The 25,341-nt window shown below is 45.9% G+C and overlaps 1 protein-coding gene across 13 annotated transcripts in view; it reads right to left on the bottom strand.

The window, feature by feature from the left end:
- LOC143942903 (CD48 antigen-like) overlaps positions 1-25,341 on the bottom strand; it is a 176,488-nt gene that overhangs the window by 20,168 nt on the left and 130,979 nt on the right. For 6 of the 13 annotated variants that reach the window (XR_013264858.1, XR_013264856.1, XM_077464319.1 and 3 more), the window contains one exon: positions 8,878-8,993. The exons of 4 other annotated variants lie outside the window; for them this stretch is intronic. Coding sequence is in view for 6 of the 9 variants with exons in the window: in XM_077464319.1 (XP_077320445.1) it covers positions 8,903-8,993 (91 nt within the window). In the remaining 3 variants the exon portion in view is untranslated. The remainder of the gene's footprint in view (positions 1-8,877; positions 8,994-25,341) is intronic. 3 more of the 13 variants (XR_013264857.1, XM_077464317.1, XM_077464315.1) reach the window with 1 other exon arrangement.

Consider the following 25,341-nt stretch of genomic DNA (forward strand, 5'->3'; position numbering starts at 1 on the left):
TACACGGCAACTGAATCTTGACGCTGTGAGTGTTATCTGCGGGTGTGAGCGAGGAGGGGTTGGAAACTCAGCACACAGGCACCCGGCATGTAACTAACATATACCATATGTCTTTATTTGTGATGTAAGCGCAGGCATTTACTAGCCATTGGGACTACCGGGAGTTTCCCGGTTAACCGATGGCTCAGTGGGCCGGTTTCAGTGGCCGCCTAATTTGCCTGTTGAATTGTTTCTCAACTGGGAAGGTCCGCGCCAATCTAGCCATCAATCACCGACAGCTGGCACCTGATGGGTAGATGGAGATTTAGCCAGCATGCAAACTAGCGCAGGAAGCGTCTGCGATAAGTTCTCTCTCATGTCACGCAGCGCTGCTCCCCGGCGGCCCCTCCTCTCTTCTCATCCATCCCCATTTGCTTGTGACATCATCTGGGATGGATGAGAAGAGAGGAGGGCTGCCAGGGAGCAACGTGACATGAGAGAGAACTTATAACAGATGCTTCTTGCGCTACTCTGCATTTGAAGAAAACAATTAGTAAATGCTGTGCCCCATGTACTCTGATGTGCCCCATGTACTCTGATGTGCCCCATGTACTCTGATGTGCCCCATGCACCCTGATGTGCCCCCTGTGCCCTTATGTGCTGTGCCCAGATGTCCTGTACCCTGATGTGCTATGCCCTGATATGCTGTGTCCTGTACCCTGATGTGCTATGCCCTGATATGCTGTGTCCTGTACCCTGATGTACTGTGCCCTGACGTGCTATGTCCTGTACCCTGATGCGCCATGTGCCCTGTCCCCATGTACCCTGATGTGCCATTTGCCCAGTACTGATGCACCCTGTCCTGATGTGATGTGTCCTGTGCCCTGATGTGCCGTGTAATGATGTGCCTAGTTCTGTGCCCTGATGTGCCCTGTCCTGATGTGCTGTGCCGTGTATTGATGTGCCGAGCCCTGATGTTCTGTGTCCTGTGCCCTGATGATGTGTTCTGTACCCTTATGTGATGTGTTCTTTACCCTGATGTGTTGTGCCCTGTCCTGATGTGGCCTGTTGGGCCCTGATTGTGCTGTGCCCTGATGTGCACTTTACCCTGATGTGTTGTGCCCTGTACCCTGGTGTGGCCTGATGTGCTGTGCCCTGATGTGCTGTGCCCTGTACCCTGATGTTCTGTGTAGTGATGTGTTGGGCTCTGTACCCTGATGTGCACTGTACCCTGATGTGGCCTGATGTGCTGTGCTCTGTGCCCTGATGTGCTGTGCCCTGATGTGCTGTGCCCTGTGCCCTGATGTGCACTGTACCCTGATGTGGCCTGATGTGCTGTGCACTGTACCCTGATGTGGCCTGATGTGCTGTGCCCTGTGCCCTGATGTGCTGTGCCCTGATATGCTGTGCCCTGTGCCCTGATGTGCTGTACTCTGATGTGCACTGTACTCTGATGTGGCCTAATGTGCTGTGCCCTGTGCCCTGATGTGCTGTGCCCTGATGCACTGTGACCTAATGTGCTGTGCCCTGATGTGCTGTGCCTTGATGCGCTGTGCCCTGATGTGCTGTGCCCTGATGTGTTGGGCTCTGTACCCTGATGTGCTGTGCACTGTACCCTGATGTGGCCTGATGTGCTGTACCCTGATATGATGTGCCCTGATGTGCTGTGCCTTGATGTGCTGTGCCCTGATGTGCACTGTACCCTAATGTGCTGTGCCCTGATGTGTTGGGCTATGTACCCTGATGTGCACTGTACCCTGATGTGGCCTGATGTGCTGTACCCTGATGTGCTGTGCCCTGTGCGCTGTGCCGTGATGTGTTGGGCTCTGTACCCTGATGTGCTGTGCACTGTACCCTGGTGTGGCCTGATGTGCTGTGCCCTGTGCGCTGTGCCCTAATGTGCTGTGCCCTGATGTGTTGGGCTCTGTACCCTGATGTGCTGTGCACTGTACCCTGGTGTGGCCTGATGTGCTGTACCCTGATGTGCTGTGCCCTGTGCCGTGATGTGCTGGACTCTGTACCGTGCCCTGATGTGCCCTGATGCGCTGTGCCCTGATGCACTGTGCCCTAATGCGCTGTGCCCTGATGTGCTGTGCCCTGATGCGCTGTGCCCTGATGCGCTGTGCCCTGATGTGCTGTGCCCTGATGTGTTGGGCTCTGTACCCTGATGTGCTGTGCACTGTACCTTGATGTGGCCTGATGTGCTGTACCCTGATATGCTGTGCCCTGTGTCCTGATGTGCTGTGCCTTGATGTGCTGTGCCCTGATGTGCACTGTACCCTGATGTGCTGTGCCCTGTGCCCTGATGTGCTGTGCCCTGATGTGTTGGGCTATGTACACTGATGTGCACTGTACCCTGATGTGGCCTGATGTGCTGTGCCCTGATGTGCTGTGCCCTGTGCGCTGTGCCCTGATGTGCTGTGCCCTGATGTGCTGGGCTCTGTACCCTGATGTGCTGGGCTCTGTACCCTGATGTGCTGTGCACTGTACCCTGGTGTGGCCTGATGTGCTGTACCCTGATGTGCTGTACCCTGATGTGCTGTGCCCTGTGCCGTGATGTGCTGGACACTGTACCGTGCCCTGATGTGCACTGTACCCTTATGTGCTGTGCCCTGATGTGCTGGGCTCTGTACCCTGATGTGCTGTGCCCTGTGCCGTGATGTGCTGGACACTGTACCGTGCCCTGATGTGCACTGTACCCTTATGTGCTGTGCCCTGATGTGCTGGGCTCTGTACCCTGATGTGCTGTGCCCTGATGTGCTGGTCTCTGTACCCTGATGTGCTGTGCTGTGTATCCTGATGTGCTGTGCCCTGGGCCAGTCTGGATGAAGTCCAGGGCCACATTTTTGTCCCAGTCCAGCCATGTGTAAGCGCATAAATTTTTCCTTAAAATCAACAGAGCCAATAATGTAAAAACCTCTTGGGTAACAATTTTATCTGTACATGTGGAGAAAGCTGTCATCCATTTGAATCTGAGGGGATCAGAGTGGAGATTGGGTTGATCATCTGCATAAAGCTTAAAGTGATTTAATCACACACTTTATGAAGAGTTGCACTTTTTTCACAACTGATTCATTGTTGATATTTGAATTTATTTATGATGGACAATTATTTTTGATTTTATTATGAACACTTTTGAATGATTTCTTATATTCTTTTGTGCTACTGTGATTGTGTAGATTGACACTACATTGTTTTTCGCCCTTTTTTTTAATCATTTGCATTTTAAGTAGCAGCACATATATTAACATTTATACTCAGTTCAATAGCGCAGTGCTTATATGAGAAAATAATAGAATAGAAAAAAATAAACAAATAGAAAAAATAATAGAATTTAAAAACATTACAATAGTATAGAACAAATTTTCCTTTTCCTGAAATTCAAATAGAATCAATCTGTTTTGAATAGAAAAGAATAAGAATAGAATAGGAAGATGGTAATATTCTATTCTACTCTATTGTTTTTTTTTATATACTATTCTGTTATTTTCAATTCTAATCTATTCTTTTCTATTCTATTCAAATTAAAATTTCTATTCTCTTCTATTGTTTTTTGAATTATATTATTTTCTATTTTATTCAAATTTCAGAAGATGGTTATATTCTTTATATTTTATTCTATTTTTTCAATTCTATTTGTTTCTATCTTATTCATTCAATTCGATTCTATTTTATTTACTATTCTAATTTGTTCTGTTTTACTCTATTGCATTATATTCTTTTATTTTCAGTTATATTATTTTCTATTCTATTCTATTTTTTTCTATTCCATTCCTTTATTTGCTATTCTATTTCATTCTCTTTGGAAATTGGCAAACTATTTGAATTCAAAAACAATTCAAAAACTATTCAAATTCGAAAACTATTCAAAACTATTTGAATTCTATAAAAATTTAAAAATATTTGAATTCGAAAACTATTTGAATAAAAAAATTATTCAAATTTGAAAACGTTTTGATTACTATTCGAAATGAATTAGAAAACTGTTTGAATTTCGAAAATTTTAAACAATTCGAATTGTATAAATGAAACAAATTCCAAAAACAAAGTAAAAAAGAATTTTACTAAATGAATTTATGTAAATAACAAATCGAAACTAAACAAATAGTTTTTAGTTTTTATTCTGCACATGTTTACATCCTTCTTGCTGGCCACAATTCTGCAGGACCATGCTTACCACCAGCAAGATCGAAGCAGGCAGGGGGACTCTCTGCAGTCTAAGCAATTCTGGTACTGGCTTCAAGATGCTAGTGATAAATGTCTTAAATTCCTTTATATGTTCATAACTGGCAGAGGTATAGGACCTCAAACTGCATGAAGCCTATGAATAGAAAAAAAAATCTAAAATAAACTTCTTACACCTTGTAAAAGATGGGTCCCACAATACTTGCCCGTCCTTTCACCTGGGCTTCTGATCATTGCTCGGTTGAACAGTTGTTAGCTAAAGAATATTCAGCATCTGACACACGCGCACACACACACACGCACACACACGCACACACACACACAGAGGTTTATTTGATGCTCGGTCCCCCCTGCTACACACTGTGGTTCAACCCGGCGCCTGCACATCACTAATGTGATCCTACAGATCTGTAGTTACAAAACAAAAGGCCAGTGAGAGGAACCACAGCATGCAGTGGGGGGATGTACAGTGCCTTGCAAAAGTATTCACCCCCTTGGCATTTTTCGTGTTTTGTTGCCTCACAACCTGGAATTAACATGGATTGTTTGAGGATTTGCATCATTTTTTACAAAACATGCCCACAACTTTGAAGATTTTTTTTTTTTATTGTGAAGCAAACAACAAATAGGACAAAATAACAGAAAAAGTCAATGTGCATAACTATTCACCCCCCTAAAGTCAATACTTTGTAGAGCCACCTTTTGCAGCTATCACAGCTCCAAGTCGACTTTGATAAGTCTCTATGATCTTGCCACATCTTACCACTTGGATTTTTGCCCATTGCTCATTGCAAAACTGCTTCAGCTCCTTCAAGTTGGATGGTTTGCACTTGTGAAAAGCAATCTTTAAGTCTGACCACAGATTTTTTATTGGATTGAGGTCTGGGCTTTGACTAGTCCATTCCAACACATTTACAGTGCCTTTTGCCACATTTCAGGCTTCAAACATAAAAATATAAAATTTTTATTTTTTGTGAAGAATCACCATGCCTTTATGGAGTCGGGAATCCAAAACTTGACTAACCTCATATTTTAGATTATCCTCAGAGACCGGAGCCAGGGTAGCGAGAGGAAGAGAGGACTTATTGAGGACTAAAGGCTTTTTAGGAATGGGTAAGGGCATGATAAGACCATCAGGAGTCTGAGCAGGGTCCCCCAGACCCTTAGACCCCTTTCACACCAGGGCGTTTTTCAGGCACTATAGCGTTAGAAATAGCGCCTGCAAAACGCCCTAAAGAAGCTGCACCATTGTGTGCAGTGTGAAAGCCTGAGGGCTTTCACACTACAGCGGTGCGCTGGCAGGACGTTAGAAAAAAAGTCCTGCCAGCAGCTTCTTTGGAGCGGTGAAGGAGTGGTGTGTTTACCGCTCCTCCACCAATGCTGCCCATTGAAATCAATGGGGCAGCGCTGTAATGCCGCCGGCAAAACGCCGCTATTGCGGCATATTGCCGGCGGTTTTAACCCTTTCGCGGCCGCTAGCGGGGGTAAAAGCGCCCCGCTATCGGCCGAAATGCGCCGCAAATCCGGCGGTAAAACGCCGCTAAAAATAGCGGCGTTTTACCGCCGACGCAAGGTGCGGTGTGGTGTGAAAGGGGTCTTAAAGATGAGCTAGACATCCAGCACAGGACCACCAGACTGAGCAAAGCTCAGTAGATCCCTGAGGTCAGGTTGGTTAGAAGGTGATGTGTCAGAAGAGTCAAGCTGGATAGCTGAAACACAAACAGAATGCAGAGAGCCCTGAGAAAAAGATTGAAAACCCCACCTGGTTGAATGTGGCAGTCTATCCAAAGGATGGCTTGAGCCTCTTAAACGGGTTTGAAGGGACATAGGAGCAGTAGGGTGAGGCCAGGTTACAGAAGGTCCTGAACAAGAAGCAGGAAGCTCACTGGGCATGGGCTGGACTGGCATAACTGGTGCAGAGGCCGACTGAATAGTATTGTCAGGTGTAGTGACCATCTCAATCGCATCACAGAGCATAGCGACTGTGGAACTTGCGGACAAGTTAGCCTGACTGTGCCTCCAAGGGAGATTAGGGACAGGCAAAGGTAAATGGTTATGCAAACTGGAGTGAATGATCGACTCAGATTCATAGGTGGGCCCCTCATCCAGAGTACCACATGATCTAGAGAGTGCATCAGTCTGACTATTGCAGGACACATCCCAGAGATCGCTATATACAGCGGAAAGAGCAGAAGATACTGGGATGGTGGCAACAGGAAGTTTCTCTTTTGGGGTACCCTTGAGTAGGCAGGAAGAGGAACAGGAGGAACTCCAAGCCAGGATCTGTCCAGCAGACCAGTCAACGTGTGGAGAATGGAGCCGTAACCAACGAAGACCTAATATGATAGGAGATGAAGCCTTAGGTAAGACAAAGAAGGATATCCACTCCTGGTGGAGTGTCCCTACTGACAACTTAACAGGAAGGGTCTGGAAGCGGATAGGGCCTCCTGGGAGAACAGTGCCATCAATCGCCAAGACCGCCAATGGCGTTGTAAGGGGCAAAAGGATAAGTCTCATGGAGGATGCAGTTTCTCAATCCATGAAATTGGCAGCGGCTCTGGAATCCAGATGTGCTGAGACCGAACGAGAGGAAGCACCAACATGAAGCAACACAGAAAGGAGAAGACGAGAAGGTGAAGGTGATATTTCAGGGTCTAATACTCAACCTTCCAGATGTATTAGCCCTGAGCGTTTTTCCGGACGAACAGAACAAGTGTCACGGAAATGACCTTTGGCCCCACAATAGAGGCATAGGCCCAGAGTTCTAAACCTAGCGCGTTCTTCAGGAGATAACTTTGTCCAGCCCAACTGCATAGGTTCCTCAGCAGGCAGGGGGTGCTCCTCGGATCAAAGAGAAAGGAACTGGGAGCTCAGGCTGCCTAAAGAACGGGGAGTGCTGGCGTCTTTTTTCCAGGGCCCTCTCCGGAAAGCGAATATCGATCTGGTTACACAAGGTGATGACACTGTCCAGATCAGCAGGAAGGGATCTTCCTGCTAATTCATCCTTCACTCTATCAGAGAGACCATGTAAAAAGGTTGCAACTAGGGCCTCATTATTCCAGCTCAATTCAGCTGTGAGGATACGGAACTGAAGAGCATACTGTCCCACAGAAGCGGACTCTTGACGGAGACGTAAAAGAGCGCTAGCCACTGAGGAGACACGACCCGGTTCCTCGAAGATATTCCGAAAAAGTTTCAAGAAATCAGACAGGCTAAAAACCACTGGATCATTCAGTTCCCACAGAGGGGCAGCCCATACTAGAGCCTCGCCGGACAGGAGGGAAATGATATATGCTACTTTCGCCTGATCAGACAGGACGTTTTGGGGCTGAAGTTCAAAATGAATTGTGCACTGGCTAAGGAACCCCCTGCAAGCCTTGGAGTCCCCAGAGAAACGGGCCGGAGCTGGTAGTTGTAATGAATGTGTGGCTGCAACTGATGCGATAGGTGCAGCGGCAGATAGAGGTTGAGGTTGTTGAAGCAGGGGTCCTAATGAGGCCTGAACCTGTTCAAAACTGGATGCCAAATCCTGAAGGAATCGCATCACCTGGGTCTGAAGTGATTCTTGGGTCTCAAGTCTGCGAACTAAGCCCTGCAATGGATCATCTGCGTATAGCGGCACATCAGCTGGGTCCATGGCTGATCAAACTGTCAGGTCACCTGAGACCAGGTGACAGATGCACTCCATAGGAGTCGTAAGTGCACTGCTAGGTAGTGGACCTTAGGCCTGACTGCTGCGGATTGTACTCAGGGAGCTTCAGGACACAGGTCTACTGGATCACTAACACAGATCCCAATGGGAGCTAGAGCATGGAATCCCCAGGGCACGGAGTTTAAGAGCCAGTGGGTGTTCGCCAGAGCCTCCAGTGGTGAGGATGGACTTCGTTGCAGTCTGGCTCCAGGTCGCGGCCCCTAGAGTCTCACAGCTCACACTCACAGTAGACTACAGGAGAAGGAAGCAGCAGGCTGAAATTACAAGAATAGTAAGGGGATAAGGCAGAGGTCAGGGCAACTAGCAGACAGGAACAACAGAGTACACGCCAAAGGTTCAGGGTCACAGGCAGACAGGGATGGTCGGAGACATGCAAAAGGTCAAGGTCACAAGCAGACAGGAATCTCTGAGAACACAAAAAGGTCGGTAACAGAGTCAAACGTAGAGCGCAAGCAGGAAACAGGAAGCCAAACACACAGTGGATACACAATGGTTGATCAGCACCACTGGCTTGCAGTGCACAGGTTAATATAGGGCTCCCTGATAGGGTCTGGGGTGGAGCCATGCTTAGAGGAGAGGTTATAAAAACCACCAGGTGGAAGTGGCTGGCCTCTTAGTCTGAACACATGAGGAGAGGTAAGCAAACAGAGGAAGATCACTGCATAACCATGACACAAACCCCCTTAAAGGAGAACTAACCAAAAAAAAGGTCAATTAAATCCTTTTTTTACCACTCCTATTCCTTTATAATGGCTTTTAAACTTTACAAATGCAGCAATTCAGAATTTTGATGAAAGGTTTAGCACTGGCGAAACTTTTGAAAGATAAAAAGTGCATTGTATATACAACTATAGAGATCAGACCAAAATGAGGGACAAATGAGGAGGAAAGAGGGACAGAGGGACATTGCTCCAAAATTTAGGGGCAGTCCCTCGAAATCTGGGACAGTTGGGAGCTATGAGGGCTTGCATCATTGACCAAGAAGTAGAAGACCCACCAACCTGAAACTCACATCCATGAAACGTCTCATCTATTTTCTTTGATAGCTTGTATAAAGAGTTTTAAATTTTTGAGGGGGAGGACCCACATGGTTGTCTCTTTCATGCCAAGCAAATGTCTGTAAAAATAAAATATACAAAGCAAAAAAGGTGAAAATCTTGGGTGGTGCCTTTAAAAGGGGGGCGTGAGAAGACTTTATTACATTGTTCTCTAAGGGGAAGCAACTTTTGGCCTTATGCTGGACAATGCACCAAGTGGTAAGAATGCTTAGGGCAGTATACACCCAGGGATGAATGCTCATGGCCCATAGTGCCCTAAATGTTACTACCACTTTGAGCACCATCAGACCCACCCAGCATCAGCATCTTTTAGCCTCTCATAGAGTTTTACAAGTTGCCGCAATCGGGGCTTTCTGCACAAACCAAAATGACAGGATTCCATGCAGTATAGCTAAACACCAAATCTGCATGGGACTTAACCACTTCAACTCCAGAAGGTTTGCCCCCCTTCATGACCAGGCCATTTTTTGCGATATGGCACTGCGTTACTTTAAAGTGGTTGTAAACCCTTACAGACCACTTTTACCTACAGGTAAGCCTAGATTAAGGCTTACCTGTAATATCTCCTAAAACTACACGGTTTAGGCGATATTTGCGTAGTAGATAGCGGCGTGCAGGCACACTGAGCGTGCCATTGCTAACGGCGAGCATGCCGTTAGTGGCGGCATGCGCGGGAGTGACGTCATTGCGGCTCCAGCCAATCACAGTACTAGAGTCGCGATACCTGGAAGGAAGATGGACGCTTCATGGAAGAGGGGACAGCGGTGACATCGCTGGCTCCTGTGTCAGGTAAGTGACACATAATGGGCTACGATGCAATGCATCGTAGCCCATTATGCTTTACTTTTGCAGGGAAACAAAGAGGAAGTAAAACCCACCAGGGTTTATATCCTCTTTAACTGACAATTGCTTGGCCGTGCGACGCTGTATCCAAATAAAATGGACGCCCCTTTTTTCCCACAAATAGAGCTTTCTTTTGGTGGTATTTAATTTTTTTTGCGCTATAAACAAAAAAAAAAAAAAAAAAAAAAGACCAACAATTTTGAAAAACAAAAAATTATATATTTTACTTTCTGCTATAAAACACATCCAAGTCAAAAAAATGTAAAAATGCTAAACGCTCATAAACGTGCCTAAACTATGAGTTTTGGAGCATTCAGCATTTTCAAATGTACATTGATTATAATGGAAAATGAGCAGAGGGGAATGTTTTGGGAAAAAAAACACGTATAAAAGCAAATGCCAATAAACTCTCCTAAACTCTTGTGCAATATGAGCTGTTTTATATCGCTTTTTCGGCTCCTAGTGTGCATGGACACTAAGGCTGCCTTCACACCTGTGAGTAGCATCTTTAACCACTTGCTGACCACTGCACGCCAATATACATCGGCACAATGGCCAGCAAGTGGTTCTGTACGTCCCCTTTAATTGGCGGGGCTAGCGGGCGTGCCCGTGCACGCCGCGTACAGCGGGACGTGCCCGCGGGACCCATGGACTCTATGGCCGCCAGTGTCCCGGCGATCATGTCATGGATCCGCAGAACAGGGAAATGCCTATGTAAACAAGGTATTTCCCCATTCTGCCTAGTCACATGACAGAGATCACTGCTCTCTGTGGAAGCCCACCGCCCCCACAGTTAGAATCACTCCCTAGGACACACTTAACCCCTTGATCGTCACCTAGTGGTTAACCTTCCCTGCCAGTGTCATTTACACAGTAATCAGTGCATTTTTATAGCACTGATCGCTGTATAAATGACAAAATAGTGTCAAAAGTGTCTGGCGTGTCCGCCATAATGTAGCAGTGCCGATAAAAATTGCAGATCACCGCCATTACTAATAAAAAAATAATAATAATAAAATTGCCATAAAACTATTCCCTATTTTGTAGACTCTATAACTTTTGCGCAAACGAATCAGTATACGCTTATTGCGATTTTTATTTACCAAAAATATGTAGAAGAATATATATCAGCCTAAACTGAGGAAAAAAAATTGTTTTTTTATATATTTTTGGGGGATATTATAGCAAAAAGTAAAAAATATTGCTTTTTTTTTTACAAAATTGTCACTCTTTTTTTGTTTTTAGCGCATTAAATACCACCAAAAGAAAGCTCTATTTGTAGGAAAAAAAGGACATCAATTTTGTTTGGGTGCAATGTCGCACGACCGCGCGATTGTCAGTTAAAGCGACGCAGTGCCGAATCGCAAAAAGTGCACTGGTCAGGAAGGGGCTAAAATCTTCTGGGGCTCGTTACGCATTTTTCCAGTGTTTTTGAGCAAGATTTTGGCTATTTTTTTATGCACGTTTTTATATAGTGTTTTTGAGCTTTGCTGTTTTTTTTATTAGCCAATAGAGAGAACTATCATCTGTTGCATCATTTGGTGGTAGGTATATCAGATTTTTTAGCTTTTCCATTCGTTTTTATTTATTTTATTATTATTCATTTATTATTATTATTATTATTTATTTATTTTTTTTTCATTAGGGTAAGGGGTTTGTGTTAAGGTTAGGTTATGGTTAGAATTAGGGGTGGGGTTAGGGTTATTTATTTTTATTTTTTTGTTAGGGTTAGGGTGTTAATATTACTACTACTACTACTACTACTAATAATAATAATAATACAATACAAAAAAAATCATAAATAAATTCAATACATGAATACTAAGTACTAATAAAGAAATAATTAACCCCTAAACATAACCTCTAACTCTTAAAATAATAAAATAACATAATAAATAACTAAACACCCTAACAATAAATACATTATTATTACTTTATTAAAAATGTTTTCTAAATTAAATAATAATAAATAACTAAACACCCTAACAGAAAAGAAAAAAAAACACTAATATTTAAACAAAAATTGGAACCCACCTACCCTGTGGTGGATAAGGTGCTGCTAGCCCAATTGCAATTGTAAGGAAAGAAAGAGAAGAGCACTCCCAAGGGCTTTTGTGCAGCTTACAAAAAAATTTACTTGTTGGATATATAAAAAAAAAAATATGCTTTATTAGTGCAATTTGGTATAAAAATCAATAAAAAACAGCAGCAACAGCATGAGCTCTGGTATATATCGAAAATGTAAATAATAAATGTCCAAGGGACACTAACATTCAACAATACACAAGGAAACTATGTCTCTGTGACTATGTTATTGTTAGAAAAAACCCCAGCGCGTTTTAATCATATTTTGTTTGCGATCTTCTTCAGGGGAATATATGGACTTCTTCAATGAAGAGATTGATGTGTGACCAGTGCAAGATAAAAACATTGAACCAGGATATTCTCAGGGCGATCAACCATCAAGGAAGTGAGCAAGGAATCCAGTTGAGCCTTGCTTAGATGTATATATGTCCCAGAAAGAATGTATTAATATATCCACTCAGGGATAAGCAATTAGCGGACCTCCAGCTGTTGCTAACTACAAGTCCCATCATGCCTCAGAGTCTTGCTATGCCTCATGGGAATTGTAGTTCTGCAACAGCCGGAGGTCCGCTAATTGCATATCCCTGCACTATATACTATAACTTGTGAGGATCATATTGTAGATTGACCAGCAGATTCATTGTTCAAGGGGTTAATAGTATCAAACTTTCCTCGCTGTTGTGGCACCCAAATGCTGCATAGGGTCCTTTATCACCACTCAGTCCAATCTTGCAGCTGTCCAGTGTGATGTCAGCATGAGAAAATGATTATTATTATTATTATTTTTTTGTGGGGGAGGGGTTTGGGTGTTTTAATAATAATAATAATAATAATAATAATAAATAATAAAATGAACACTCAAACAAAAAAATGAATGTAACAATAATAATAACAATAAAATTACTTTTAAATATACATTTTGATTAATATTTTAAGGTTGGGGGTTAATACTTATCATTTATGAATAATGAAATATTAGTATTTTATTTATGATGATTTTTAGTTAGTTGTGTATTTATTTAACATTTATTTATTCATATATTAACAATTTTATTGATTTTTTTTTCAATTGAATAGAAAACCTGCAACAAATCAAAAAAACGTGCATTTCTATCAATTTCTATGGGAATAACAACGCGCCAAAAACACTGAAATCAGCATGACATGTCAGGTATCTATTTACTCGTATACCATCATCTTTCACATTGTACAAAAAAATTGAGATGACTTTAATTAATAAAAATGTAAAAAACTGTAAAGTGTATTTATTCCCCAAAAAAATTTGTTTAAAAGACCGCTGGGCAAATAAAGTGTGACATAAAATATTGCAACAACCCCCATTTTATTCTCTAGGGTCTCTGCTAAAAAATGCTATGTATGTATACTTATAATCTTTGGGTGTTCTAAGTCATTTTCAAGCAAAAAATATTGATTTTAACTTCGGAGCAACAAATGTCAGAAAAGGGCTCGGTCTTCAAGTGGTTAAAAACACATTACGAAAAAAAAAATGAAAGTAAAAAAAAACGAACAAAACGATTATAGCTTCCTTTTTAGTAATGTGCAAGTTCCTTTATTCTATTCTGATGAAACAGAAAAGTAAATGTGGAACAAAGGTGAAACAAAGCACATTCTTGTTCTGCATTACTTCACAAAAGAAGTGCTGAAAGTGACATGACATACACTCCCTAAAAAATAACTTGCTTCTTTGTATCTAAGGTAACAAGTCTTGGCAGGAGATTGATTGATTTAACGAAAACTTGGTTTAACTAGTTTGGCGGTTGTTCTGGCGGACTTATTTGTATATAAATATATCCTTTGCTTTATCTCCCCTGGCAGGTGTGTGGTGTTTTAACTGGCAATAACTGTCTTTTGAAACCTAATTTTGAATATTTTATCTTTGTAGAACCTGCCGTTGGTTCTAATATATTTCAGGATATCCGTCTTTAGATAAGGTGTTAGCAATCAATTTTCTAGGCCAAGTATATTTTCTTCAACGAAATACCGGTTGATCTTGCCAAAACTCCATTGTCCTTGTAGACTCCTGTGCACTGAACTATCTCAAACCATGTTATCACCCTTTCCAGCTATCCTCTGAAAGCTACAAATAAACTGTGCAATGAAGATGAGGACAGGGGATGCGTTTGTTGATCTGATTAGGAAAACAGCCAAGAGTGACAACGCTGCTACACATAGATGCGGTGCAGTAAGTATGTTGTGAGGGTGGTCTTTCTAGGACAGGAAGTGTGTAACTGGCAGGATCATCAGTGTCAGGAAGCTGCTGTGAAACGTCGGCGATGGGACGTGCGCACACTATTGGCCATAGAATCGTGCACAGGCAAATATATATCCCCAGGAATGCGTTTGCACGTGCGCATGCACGCAAAAAAGCACGCACTCGCGGGAGCGCGTCCAGAGCTTCCTTTGGCACCAGACGGCCTATTTAAAGCACAGACTGGTCTGCTTGAATCCTGTATGATATTGGTTGCTGACCTGGCCTGCTATTGCCCGTTTAGGCTCTGAGGAAAGGGGTTCTCCCCCGAAACGTGTCAGTAATTTTGAGGTATCATTTCGATCCACTCAACGTCAGGTCCTGCCTTGCCGATGTTCAGAACAGTGGATTTTGCTTTATTGATTTTGCCTTCCATCAATACTCGTTTGTGAGTATAATACATCTTGCTGTTTTATATTATATATATATATATATATATATATATATATAAAGTGGGGGTATCCAACCTGTGGCCCACAGGTTGCATGCAGCCCAAGATGGCTATTAATGCAGCCCAACACAAAATTTTTGTAAAAATGCATTTATACTTAATGAACACATGTGGTAGAAGAAAATATGACAGTGTCTCCTTACTGGACTTAAGTATTTTAAGACTAATGCCGCGTACACACGATCAAACAATCGGGTGGAAAAGTCCGGCAAACTGAAGTCCGCCGGACAATCCCCCGTTTGTAGCCTCCGGCATACTTTTTTACGGCGGACTTAGAAAGTCGTTTTGCACTCCAATCTTCCCGCCGGACTCGCATTTCGGCGGACAATCCGGCCGTGTGTGTGCCAGTCCGCCGTACTTTTGAAATGAACTGACTTTTCCCGCCCGGAGAAAAGTCCGCTCATTCGAGCGGGTCTCCAGGTAGGCGGGGCCCGCGAAGGAGACGTCGCAGGCCCCACCACCTGGTATGGACTTAAAGGGGAACCCCAACGCTGAAAAAAATCGGCGTGGGGGTCCCCCCAGGTCCACATCAGACCCTTGTCCGAGCACGGTACCCAACTGGCCAGGAAAGGGGGGATGAGCGAGCGCCCCCCCTCCTGAGCCGTACCAGGCCCTCAACATGGTGGGGTGCCTTGGGGAAGGGGGGCCGCGCGGCCCCTCCACCCCAAAGCACCTTGTCCCCATGTTGATGAGGACAAGGACAGAAGACCGGGCCACCGCCTGTAAAAGAGCTAGAAGAAGGCGCGGTGGCCCGGCAGAAGAACTGAAGAGGGGGACAAGACCCCCGAAGTCGGAAGAAGAGGTCGTGACGAGGAAGAAAGCCGGGCTCCTCCGCTAGTAAAAGAGCTAGAAGAAGATAGTGGAGGAGTCCGGCGAGAAGACCCCCGAAGCTGTGCAATAAACTATTTTATCTTGTGTGTTGTGTTTTTTTTTGTGCTTTATTTTACAAGTGAATGGGTAGGGGTACATTGTACCCCATACTCATTCACATAGGGTGGGGGGCCGGTATCCGGGGGCCCCTTTATTAAAGGGGGCTCCCGGATTCCGATAAGCTCCCCCCGCAGACCCCGACAACCAACGGCCAGGGTTGTCGGGAAGAGGCCCTTGTCCTCATCAACATGGGGATAAGGTGCTTTGGGGAGGGGGGGGCCGTGTGGCCCCCCTTCCCAAAGGCACCCCCCATGTTGAGGGCACACGGACTGGTACGGCTCAGGAGGGGGGCGTTCGCTCGTCGCCCCCTTTCCTGGCTGGCCGGGTAGTGTGCTCGGACAAGGGTCTGATGTGGACCTGGGGGGACCCCCACGCAGATTTTTTTCGACATTGGGGTTCCCCTTTAAGTCCATACCAGGTGGCGGGGCCTGCGACGTCTCCTTCGTGGGCCCCGCCTACCTGGAGACCCGCTTGAAATGAGCGGACTTTCCTCCACGTGTGTGGGCGAGTCCGTTCATTTCAAAAGTAGGGCGCATAGTACGGCGGACTTAGTACGCCGTATTAGTCCGCTGAAAAAGTGCCGTGTGTGGGCAAGTAGCCCGTTCGGAAAGTCCGACGGACAGTCTGGCGGGAAGTCCGCCAGACTAAGTCCGTCGGATAGTCCCCTATGTGTGTACGCGGCATAAGTTTTATCCTACCAAAGAAAAAATATCCCGCTCTTCAGAACCACACCTTATTCAAGTCTTTGGTAGCACCTATATTTGTAAGTAGGGATGAGCTTCGAGTTTGAGTCTTGAACATTGCCTGTTCGCCTGTTCGGCGAACAGTGAACAATTTGGGGTGTTCGCGGCAAATTCGAAAAGCCGCGGAACACCTTGTACAAGTCTATGGGAGAAATCGAAAGTGCTAATTTTAAAGGCTAATATGTAGGGATGAGCTTCGTGTTCGAGTCAAACATACGTTTGACTCGAACATCGGCTATTCGCCCGTTCGGCGAATACCGAACGTTATGGGCCGTTTGCGTCAATTTCATGTGGCGCTCACGGCCGCAGTGCATTGCTGGCTCATGATTGGCCAAGCATGCACTGTGACCCCGCATGCTTGGCCAATCACAGCGCCGGCAGCAAGGAGAGCCATGATTGGCCAATCATAGCTCAGGCTGTGTAGTACACGCCCCACACTATATAAGGCCGCCAGCGCGGCGGCCTTCTGTAGTGTGTTGGTGTCTGTAGGAGTTAGTGGGTGTTCTCTGTGTACCTTCAACACAGTATACACCGTTTGTTATTGGCCGATTTAGCGTTCTTGCTCTTCTGTAGTGGTTGTTGTCTGCGTGCCCTGACCGCAGAATACACCATTATATTCCCCTATATAGCTAACTATCTTGCTCTTTTTTGAGCTTGCAGTCAGTTGTAGGAGATTGTGCGTGCTGTCTGCGTGCCCTGACCGCAGAATACACTGTTATATCCGTCTATATAGCTAGCTATATTGCTCTTTTTAAATAGAGCTTGCAGTCAGCTGTAGGAGATTGTGCATGCTGTCTGTGTGCCCTGACCGCAGAGTACACCGTTATATCCACCTATATAGCTAGCTATATTGCTCTTTTTAAATAGAGCTTGCAGTCAGTTGTAGGAGATTGTGTATGCTGTCTGTATGCCCTGACCTCAGTATACACCGTTATATCCACCTACATAGCTCTTCTCTAATTGAGCCATCTGCCATCTGCAGGAGTGGGTGTTGTGTGTGCCTCCAGCACAATATACACTACCCAATTGCTGGTTTTCCCCATCTCCCTTCAGGCCATTACCATGCCTGGAAGGCCAGCAAGGAGAGGCAGACAGGCGCGAGCCGATAAAAGATGGCAAGCAGGCTCTGTGTCTAGAGACAACAGTGCTGGTCGTGGACGCGATGCATTGTCATCATCAGCACGTGGCCATGGGACACGCTTGTCCTTCTTTTCGGCAGCTGGACATGTTGAGCTGCAACATGCCGAAGACTTGGTAGAGTGGATGACCAAGCCCTCTTCATCCTCCTCATCCTCTCTCACCCAGGCTCAGGGTACTAGCAAAGGAGGTGCCAACGCATCGTCTTCCCTCCCCTCAATGTCATCATCATTGACTCCTTCCCTAGACCCACCACGTCCTCCTGAGGAGTCTCCTGAACTCTTTGAGCACAGTGTTGGGTACATGCTCCAGGAGTATGCCCAGTGTTTTGTAGGCTCTGATGATGATACTCAGCTAGAGGAAGGCAGTAGCGTGAGCGCAGAGAGAGGGGATGCTCAAGAAGGACAGCAATCTGGCAGTCATGTTCCACAAGCTGCAGCATACTGCCAGGTTTGCTCCAGCGAAGAAGAGGGAGGGCATGATGAGGGCACTGACTCCACGTGGGTGCCTGGTAGGAGGGAGGAGGAGGAGGCACATGTCTAAGAGGCAGGATGCCCTCCGGGGGCCAGCTTAGGGGCAGCACACTGACTGAATCTCACCGCAGAGCGCCGCCTGTGCAGGGCGCTGCCTATTCGTGTTATTCTAAAAGTTCTTTGGTGTGGGCCTTTTTTGAGACGAGTTCATCAGATCGCACAGCTGCTATTTGCAACATATGTCTCAAGCGTATCGCGCGTGGCCAAAACATCAGCAGCTTGGGCACCACATGCTTGACCAGACATATGTTGACCTGCCATGCAGCTCGTTGGCAAGCGTACCTCAAAGACCCACACCAAAGAACAAAGCGGACCTCTCCTTGCTCCTCATCAGCTGGGATCTCCAACCCCACTAGACCTTCAGTCCTCTCTGAAACCTGCTCTGAGAGGAATGAAGGTGTAGAATTAGGTGTGTCACAGCCAAGTGCTTCCGGGCACTCTGCTAGCAGTACACCCACGTCCGATTATAGCAGGCAAATGTCCCTGCCCCAGCCGCTGGACCGCCGAAAGAAGTTCACTCCCAACCATCCACATGCCCAGCGGTTGAATGCTAGCTTGGATAAATTGCTAGCACTTCAACTGCTGCCTTTTCAGTTGGTAGACTCGGCCCCCTTCCGTGAGTTTGTACAATGTGCGGTTCCTCAGTGACAGGTCCCCAAACGCCTTTTTCTCACGGAAGGCGATTCCGGCTATCTACCGGCATGTGGAAGGCAATGTCCTTGCCTCGCTGGACAGGGCGGTAAGCGGTAAGGTGCATATTACCGCTGACTCATGGTCCAGCAGGCATGGACAGGGACATTACCTGTCTTTCACGGCCCATTGGGTCACTCTTCTGGCAGCTGGGAAGGATGCAGGACAAGGTGCAGTAGTGTTGGAGGTTGTTCCACCACCACGCCTCCAAAATGCTACTATTGGTTGTGACACACCTCTCTCCTCCACCCCTTCTCTTCTTCTTCCTCCATGGCCTCTTCCAGTGCTCTGTCCTCAGAACCAGCGGTGCTCCGTAGGCGTTCCAGGGGCTACGCAAGTACGCAGGCAAAACAATGCCATGCCGTGCTTGCGCTGGTTTGTTTGGGGGACAGGAGCCACACTGGGGAAGATGTTTTGTCAGCTCTGCAGGGGCAGGCCGAGAGGTGGTTGATGCCACGCCAGCTTAAGCCAGGAATGGTGGTTTGCGACAATGGCACCAACCTTCTCTCCGCCCTCCGACAGAGACAACTGACCCATGTGCCCTGAGTGGCTCACGTCCTTAACCTGGTGGTGCAGCTGTTCTTGGGCAGGTACCCAGGCTTACAGGATGTCCTCAAGCAGGCCAGGAAAGTCTGTGTGCATTTCCGCTGATCATTTAATGCCTGTGCTCGGCTGGCTGAGCTCCAAAAGGAGTTGAACCTGCCCAAGAACCGCCTTATATGTGACATGCCCACCAGGTGGAACTCAACATTGGCCATGCTGCAGTGGCTGCACACGCAGCAGAGGGCCATCAATGAGTACCTGTGCGACTACGGCACCAGGACAGGGTCAAGGGAGCTCGGTTTTTTCTCACCACGCCAGTGGGGCATGATCAGGGATGCAAGCACTGCCTGTCACCGTTTGAGGAGGCCACAAGGATGGTGAGCAGTGACAGTGCATGCATCAGTGACACTGTACCTCTTGTCCACCTCTTGGAGCATACGCTGCGTGGAATAATGGACAGGGCACTTGAGGCAGAACAGAGGCAGTAAGAGGAGGACTTCCTTGCCTCTCAAGGCCCCCTTTATCCAGACAGTGTTCCTGCTGTGCCACCCATCAAACAGGAAGAGGATGAGGAGGAGGAGGAGGATGATTGTGTCAGCATGGAGGTGGAGGCTGGCACTCAGCATCAGCAGCAGCAGCAGTCTTGTAGGGATGATATACAGTCCCAAGAAACCCGTGGACTTGTACGTGGCTGGGAGGAGGTAGCTGCGGATCATGTTGTCCTTAGTGACCCAGAGGACTCCGGACCGAATGCCTCAGCTAACCTACGCTGCATGGCCTCCCTGATCCTGCAAAGCCTGCGGAAGGATCCTCGTATTCTTCGGATCAAGGGGAGGGACCATTACTGGCTGGCCACTCTCCTTGATCCACGGTACAAGGGTAAGGTTGCCGACCTTATCATGCCGTCGCAGAGGGAGCAGAGGATGAGACATCTCCGGGAGGCCTTGCAGAAAGGTCTGTGCAACGCGTTCCCAGAGACTGGGAGGTTACAAACTCCTGGTCCTGGACAACTGGTTGCTGAGGCATCGGTCAGAAGGAGCATTTAATTAAAATTTTTGATGCAATGCTTTGCAGCAGGGCTCATTCCTGCACCACAACTAGAGTATATGGGAGAGGTTGCAGTGTCGTGGCACCAGCACCAGCGCCAGCAGCCCAATTTTTCAGCCCTTGTTTAACAGGGGCGTTTAATTACAATTTTTGATGCAATGCTTTGTAGCAGGGCTCATTCCTGCACCACAACTAGAGTATATGGGAGAGGTTGCAGTGTCGTGGCACCAGCACCAATGCCTAAGGCCCAATTTTTCAGCCCCTGTTTAACAGGGGCATGTAATTACAATTCTTGATATAATTTTTCACAGCAGGGCCCGTTCCTGTGCCCACCGAGAGTAACTGTGAGGACTTATAGTGTTGTGGCACCAGCACCACAACCACCAAAGGTCAATTTTTCTACCACTGTTCAACAATGGCATGTAATTACAATTCTTGATATAATCGTTCACAGCAGGGCACTCCAGCGCCCACCATGAGTCACTTTGAGGGCTTACAATGTTGTGGCAAAACCAACACCTTGTTCTGCCATTTCTGCAGAGCATATAGGGCAGGCCCCTACTTTAAACATCCAACTTACAAACGTCTCCTACTTGCAAACGGAAGGAGACAACAGCAAGTGAGATGAAAAAAGATGGACAGCAAAACAAATTATACAGGGGTGATAACCCTTCCCTATGTTTTCTAAAAAGCTTAAAAATAGATTTTTTAACTGGAGCTACACTTTAAAAATGTACCAGTTGAAAATTACAAACAGATTCTACTTAACACAACAAACCTACACAGTCCCTGTCTTGTTTGTATACTGCTGTTCTGAGTATATAGGGCCTGGGTACGGGGTTCCCCTTAATATCCGTACAAGACCCAAAGGGGCTGGTAATGGGCAGGGGGGCTACCCATGCCATTTTTCTCAATGATTTTCATCCATATTGCCGGAACCAGATATAACATTAAAATCGCAAGCAGTTTTAAATGACGTTATTTCCGTTAAATGTCATTTTGTGCAGGGACTGTTCTAAACACGGGAAACACGTGGTACTTCACAGGCATACTATAGATACCCCCCAGGCACGATATTTACAGTAATATTTCACTTTTTTTTCACTTTAATCATCATTAAAATCAGTGCTCCCGCCAAAATGGCCATTTTTAAAAACATTTTAGGCATTGACCCATGTCCCCTGGGGCAGGAGCCAGGTCCCCAAACCCTTTTTAGGACAGTATCTTGCATATTAGCCATAAAATTAGCACTTTTAATTTCGAAACGTTCGAGTCTCATAGACTTCAATGGGGTTCTAAAGTTCGTATGAATTTTGGGTCCGTTCGAAAGTTCTGGTGCAAACCGAACCGGGAGTTGTTCGGCTCATCCCTACTAATATGCTAGTTATTGTGCTAAAAAGTGTTTGGGGACCTGGGTCCTGCCCCAGGGGACATGTATCAATGCAAAAAAAAGTTTTAAAAACTGCTGTTTTTTTGGGAGCAGTGATTTTAATAATGCTTAAAGTGAAACAATAAAAGTGTAACATTCCTTTAAATTTCGCACCTTGGGGGTGTCTATAATATGCCTGTGAAGGGGCGCATGTTTCCCGTGCTTAGAACTGTCCCTGCACAAAGTGTCATTTCTGCAGGAAAAAAAGTCATTTAAAATCACCTGTGGCTCTAATGAATCGTCGGCTCCCCGTAATACAGAGAACAGTCATTGAAAGTCATTGATAAAAAAAAAAAAAAAAAAAGCGGGGGGTTCCCCCAAATTCAATTACCAGGCCCTTCAGGTCCGGTATGGATTTTAAGGGGAACTCCATGCCAAATTAAAAAAAATGGCGTGGAGTTCCCCCTAAAAATCCATACCAGACCCTTTATCCGAGCACGCAACCTGGCAGGCCGCAGGAAAAGAGGGAGGACGAGAGAGCGCTCCCCCTCCTGAACCGTACCAGGCCACATGCCCTCAACATTGGGAGGATGCTTTGGGGGTCTTTGACCCCTCAAAGCACCTTGTCCCCATGTTGATGAGGACAAGGGCCTCATCCCCACAACCCTGGCCGGTGGTTGTGGGGGTCTGCGGGTGGGGGCTTATCAGAATCTGGAAGCCCCCTTTAACAAGGAGACCCCCAGATCCCGGCCCCACCCTGTTTGAAATGGTAAGGGGGTACAAAAGTACCCTTACCATTTCACAAAGAAAGTGTAAAAGAATGTTAAAAAAGACACACACACACCGTTGAAAAAGTCCTTTAATAAAAATAAAAAAAAAATGAAAAAAAGATTCCAGCGGTGGTAATCCACTCTTGCCTCCACCTCCACTCTTGCCTCCTCTGTCTCCACTGGCAGAGACACTGTGGGGATCCCGGCAGCCTAACATTTCTTATATGAGGAGGGCAGGGAACACCTGACCCTGCCCCCTCTGAAGCAAGTGGGAAAGCCTGGCTTCCCCAATGATGTGTGGGTGACCCGCTCCCTCTGATGTAACTCAGGCTTCCATTACATCAGAGGGGGCGGGGTCAGCCACACATCATTGGGGAAGCCGGGCTTTCCCACTTGCATCAGAGGGGGGCAGGGTCAGGTGACGGATGGCCCCTCCCTCCTCATATAAGAAATGTCAGGCTGCCGGGATCCCCGCAGTGTCTCTGCCAGTGGAGACAGAGGATGGTTGGACAGCGCTGCGCTGGAGGGAGAGATCACCTGTCGCTGGATCAGATCAGCCATCGCTGGACCCCGGAGAGATGATCATCCGTCAATGGATAGCAAGAGTGGATTACCACCGCTGGAATCTTTTTTTCATTTTTTCTATTTTTAATAAAGGATTTTTTCTACAGTGTATGTGTGTGTGTGTGTGTGTCTTTTTTAACATTATTTTACACTTTCTTTTTGAAATTGTGAGGGGTTACTTTTTTACCCTCTTACCATTTCAAACAGGGGGGCGGGATCTGGGGGTCCCCTTGTTAAAGGGGGCTTCCAGATTCTGATAAGACCCCCGTCTGCAGACCCCCACAACCACTGGCCAGGGTTGTGGGGATGAGGCCCTTGTCCTCATCAACATGGGGACAAGGTGCTTTGAGGGGTCGCAGACCCCCAAAGCATCCTCCCAGTGCTGAGGGCATGTGGCCTGGTATGGTTGTGTGCTCCGATGAAGGGTCTGGTATGGATATTTAGGGGGAACCCCACGTTATTTATTTCTTTTTTGACGCGGGGTTCCCCTTAATATCCATACCAGACCTGAAGGGCCTGGTAATTGAATTTGGTGGAACCCCACGCTTTTTTTTTTATCAATGACTTTCAATGACTTTTCACTGTATTACGGGGAGCCGACAATTCATTATAGCCGCGAGTGATTTCAAATGACTTTTTTTTCTGCAGAAATGACACTTTGTGCAGGGACAGTTCTAAGGACGGGAAACATGCGCCCCTTCACAGGCATACTATAAACACCCCCCAGGTACGAAATTTAAAGGAATATTACACTTTTATTGTTTCACTTTAACCATTATTAAAATCACTGCTTCCAAAAAAACGTCAGTTTTTAAAACTTTTTTTTGCATTGATACATGTCCCCTAAGGCAGGACCCAGGTCCGCAAACACTTTTTAGGACAATAACTTGCATATTAGCCTTTAAAATTAGCACTTTAGATTTTGACAGTTCAAGTCCCATAGACTTTAATAGGGTTCTAAAGTTCACACGAAGTTTAGGTCTGTTCGCAGGTTCTGGTGCGAACCGAACCGGGGGGGGGGGGGGGGGGGGGTGTTCGGCTCATCCTTATTTGCGAGACACTATTTTCAAGGATGAATCACATGAAGGGCAAAATAAGAACCTAAATATTTGATGAGCACCTTGTAGACATGTGCAGAGTAAAATATTTCCTTTCGGAATTTCGTTTTCGTCCGAAAACTTAATTTATTTAGTTACTCCCGAAATTCGTTTTTATTTATTTCGTTTTTTCGTTCAAAAATTGCATTCGTCCGAAAATCCACATGAATTACGGTCGAATCTGTCTTTGAAGGCTTATGGTGTCTGTCGAATGTATAAAGAAGATTCGACGGAGCTAGTATATAGCATACTTTAGAACCCTATTAAAGTCTATGGGACTCCAACGTTCAAAATCTAAAGTGCTAATTTTAAAGGTTACTGTCCTAAAAAGTGTTTGGGGACCCGGGTCCTGCCCCAGGGGACATGTATCAATGCAAAAAAAAGTTTTAAAAACGTCAGTTTTTTCGGGAGCAGTTATTTTAATAATGATTAAAGTGAAACAATAAAAGTGTAATATTCCTTTAAATTTCGTAGCTGGGGGTTGTCATAGCATGCCTGTGAAGGGGCTCATGTTTCTGGTGCTTAGAACTGTCCCTGCACAAAGTGTCATTTATGCAGGAAAAAAAGTCCTTTAAAATCACTCGCAGCTATTATGAATTGTCGGCTCCGTAATACAGAGAACACTCATTGAAAGTCATTGATAAAAAAATAAATAAATAAATAAAAAAAAAAGCGTGGGGGTCCCCCAAATTCAATTACCAGGCCCTTCAGGTCTGGTATGGATATTAAGGGGAACCCTGCCTCAAATTTAAGAAAAAATTTGATGTGGGGTTCCCCATAAATATCCATAACCAGACCCTTCAGGTCTGGTATGGATATTAAGGGGAACCCCGCGTCAAATTTTAAAAAAAATTGACGTGGGGTTCCCCCTAAAAATCCATACCAGACCCTTTATCCGAGCACGCAACCTGGCAGGCCGCAGGAAAAGAGGGGGGGACGAGAGAGCGGCCCCCCCTCCCTCCTGAACCGTACCAGGCCACATGCCCTCAACATTGGGAGGATGCTTTGGGGGTCTGTGACCCCTCAAAGCACCTTGTCCCCATGTTGATGAGGACAAGGGCCTCATCCCCACAACCGTAGCCGGTGGTTGTGGAGGTCTGCGGGCGAGGGGCTTATCAGAATCTGGAAGCCCCCTTTAACAAGGGGACCCCCAGATCCCGGCCCCCCCTGTTTGAAATGGTAAGGGGGTACAAAAGTACCCCTACCATTTCACAAAGAAAGTGTAAAAAATGGTTAAATAAAACAAACACACTTTTGAAAAATTCCTTTATTAAAAATAAAAAAATAAAAAAAAAGATTCCAGCGGCGGTAATCCACTCTTGCTATCCAGCGACGG

Source organism: Lithobates pipiens, unplaced genomic scaffold (genome assembly GCF_037356315.1).
Source record: "Lithobates pipiens isolate NorthernLeopardFrog02 unplaced genomic scaffold, aLitPip1_a1.2 Scaffold_30, whole genome shotgun sequence".
Classification (NCBI taxonomy): Eukaryota; Metazoa; Chordata; class Amphibia; order Anura; family Ranidae; genus Lithobates; species Lithobates pipiens.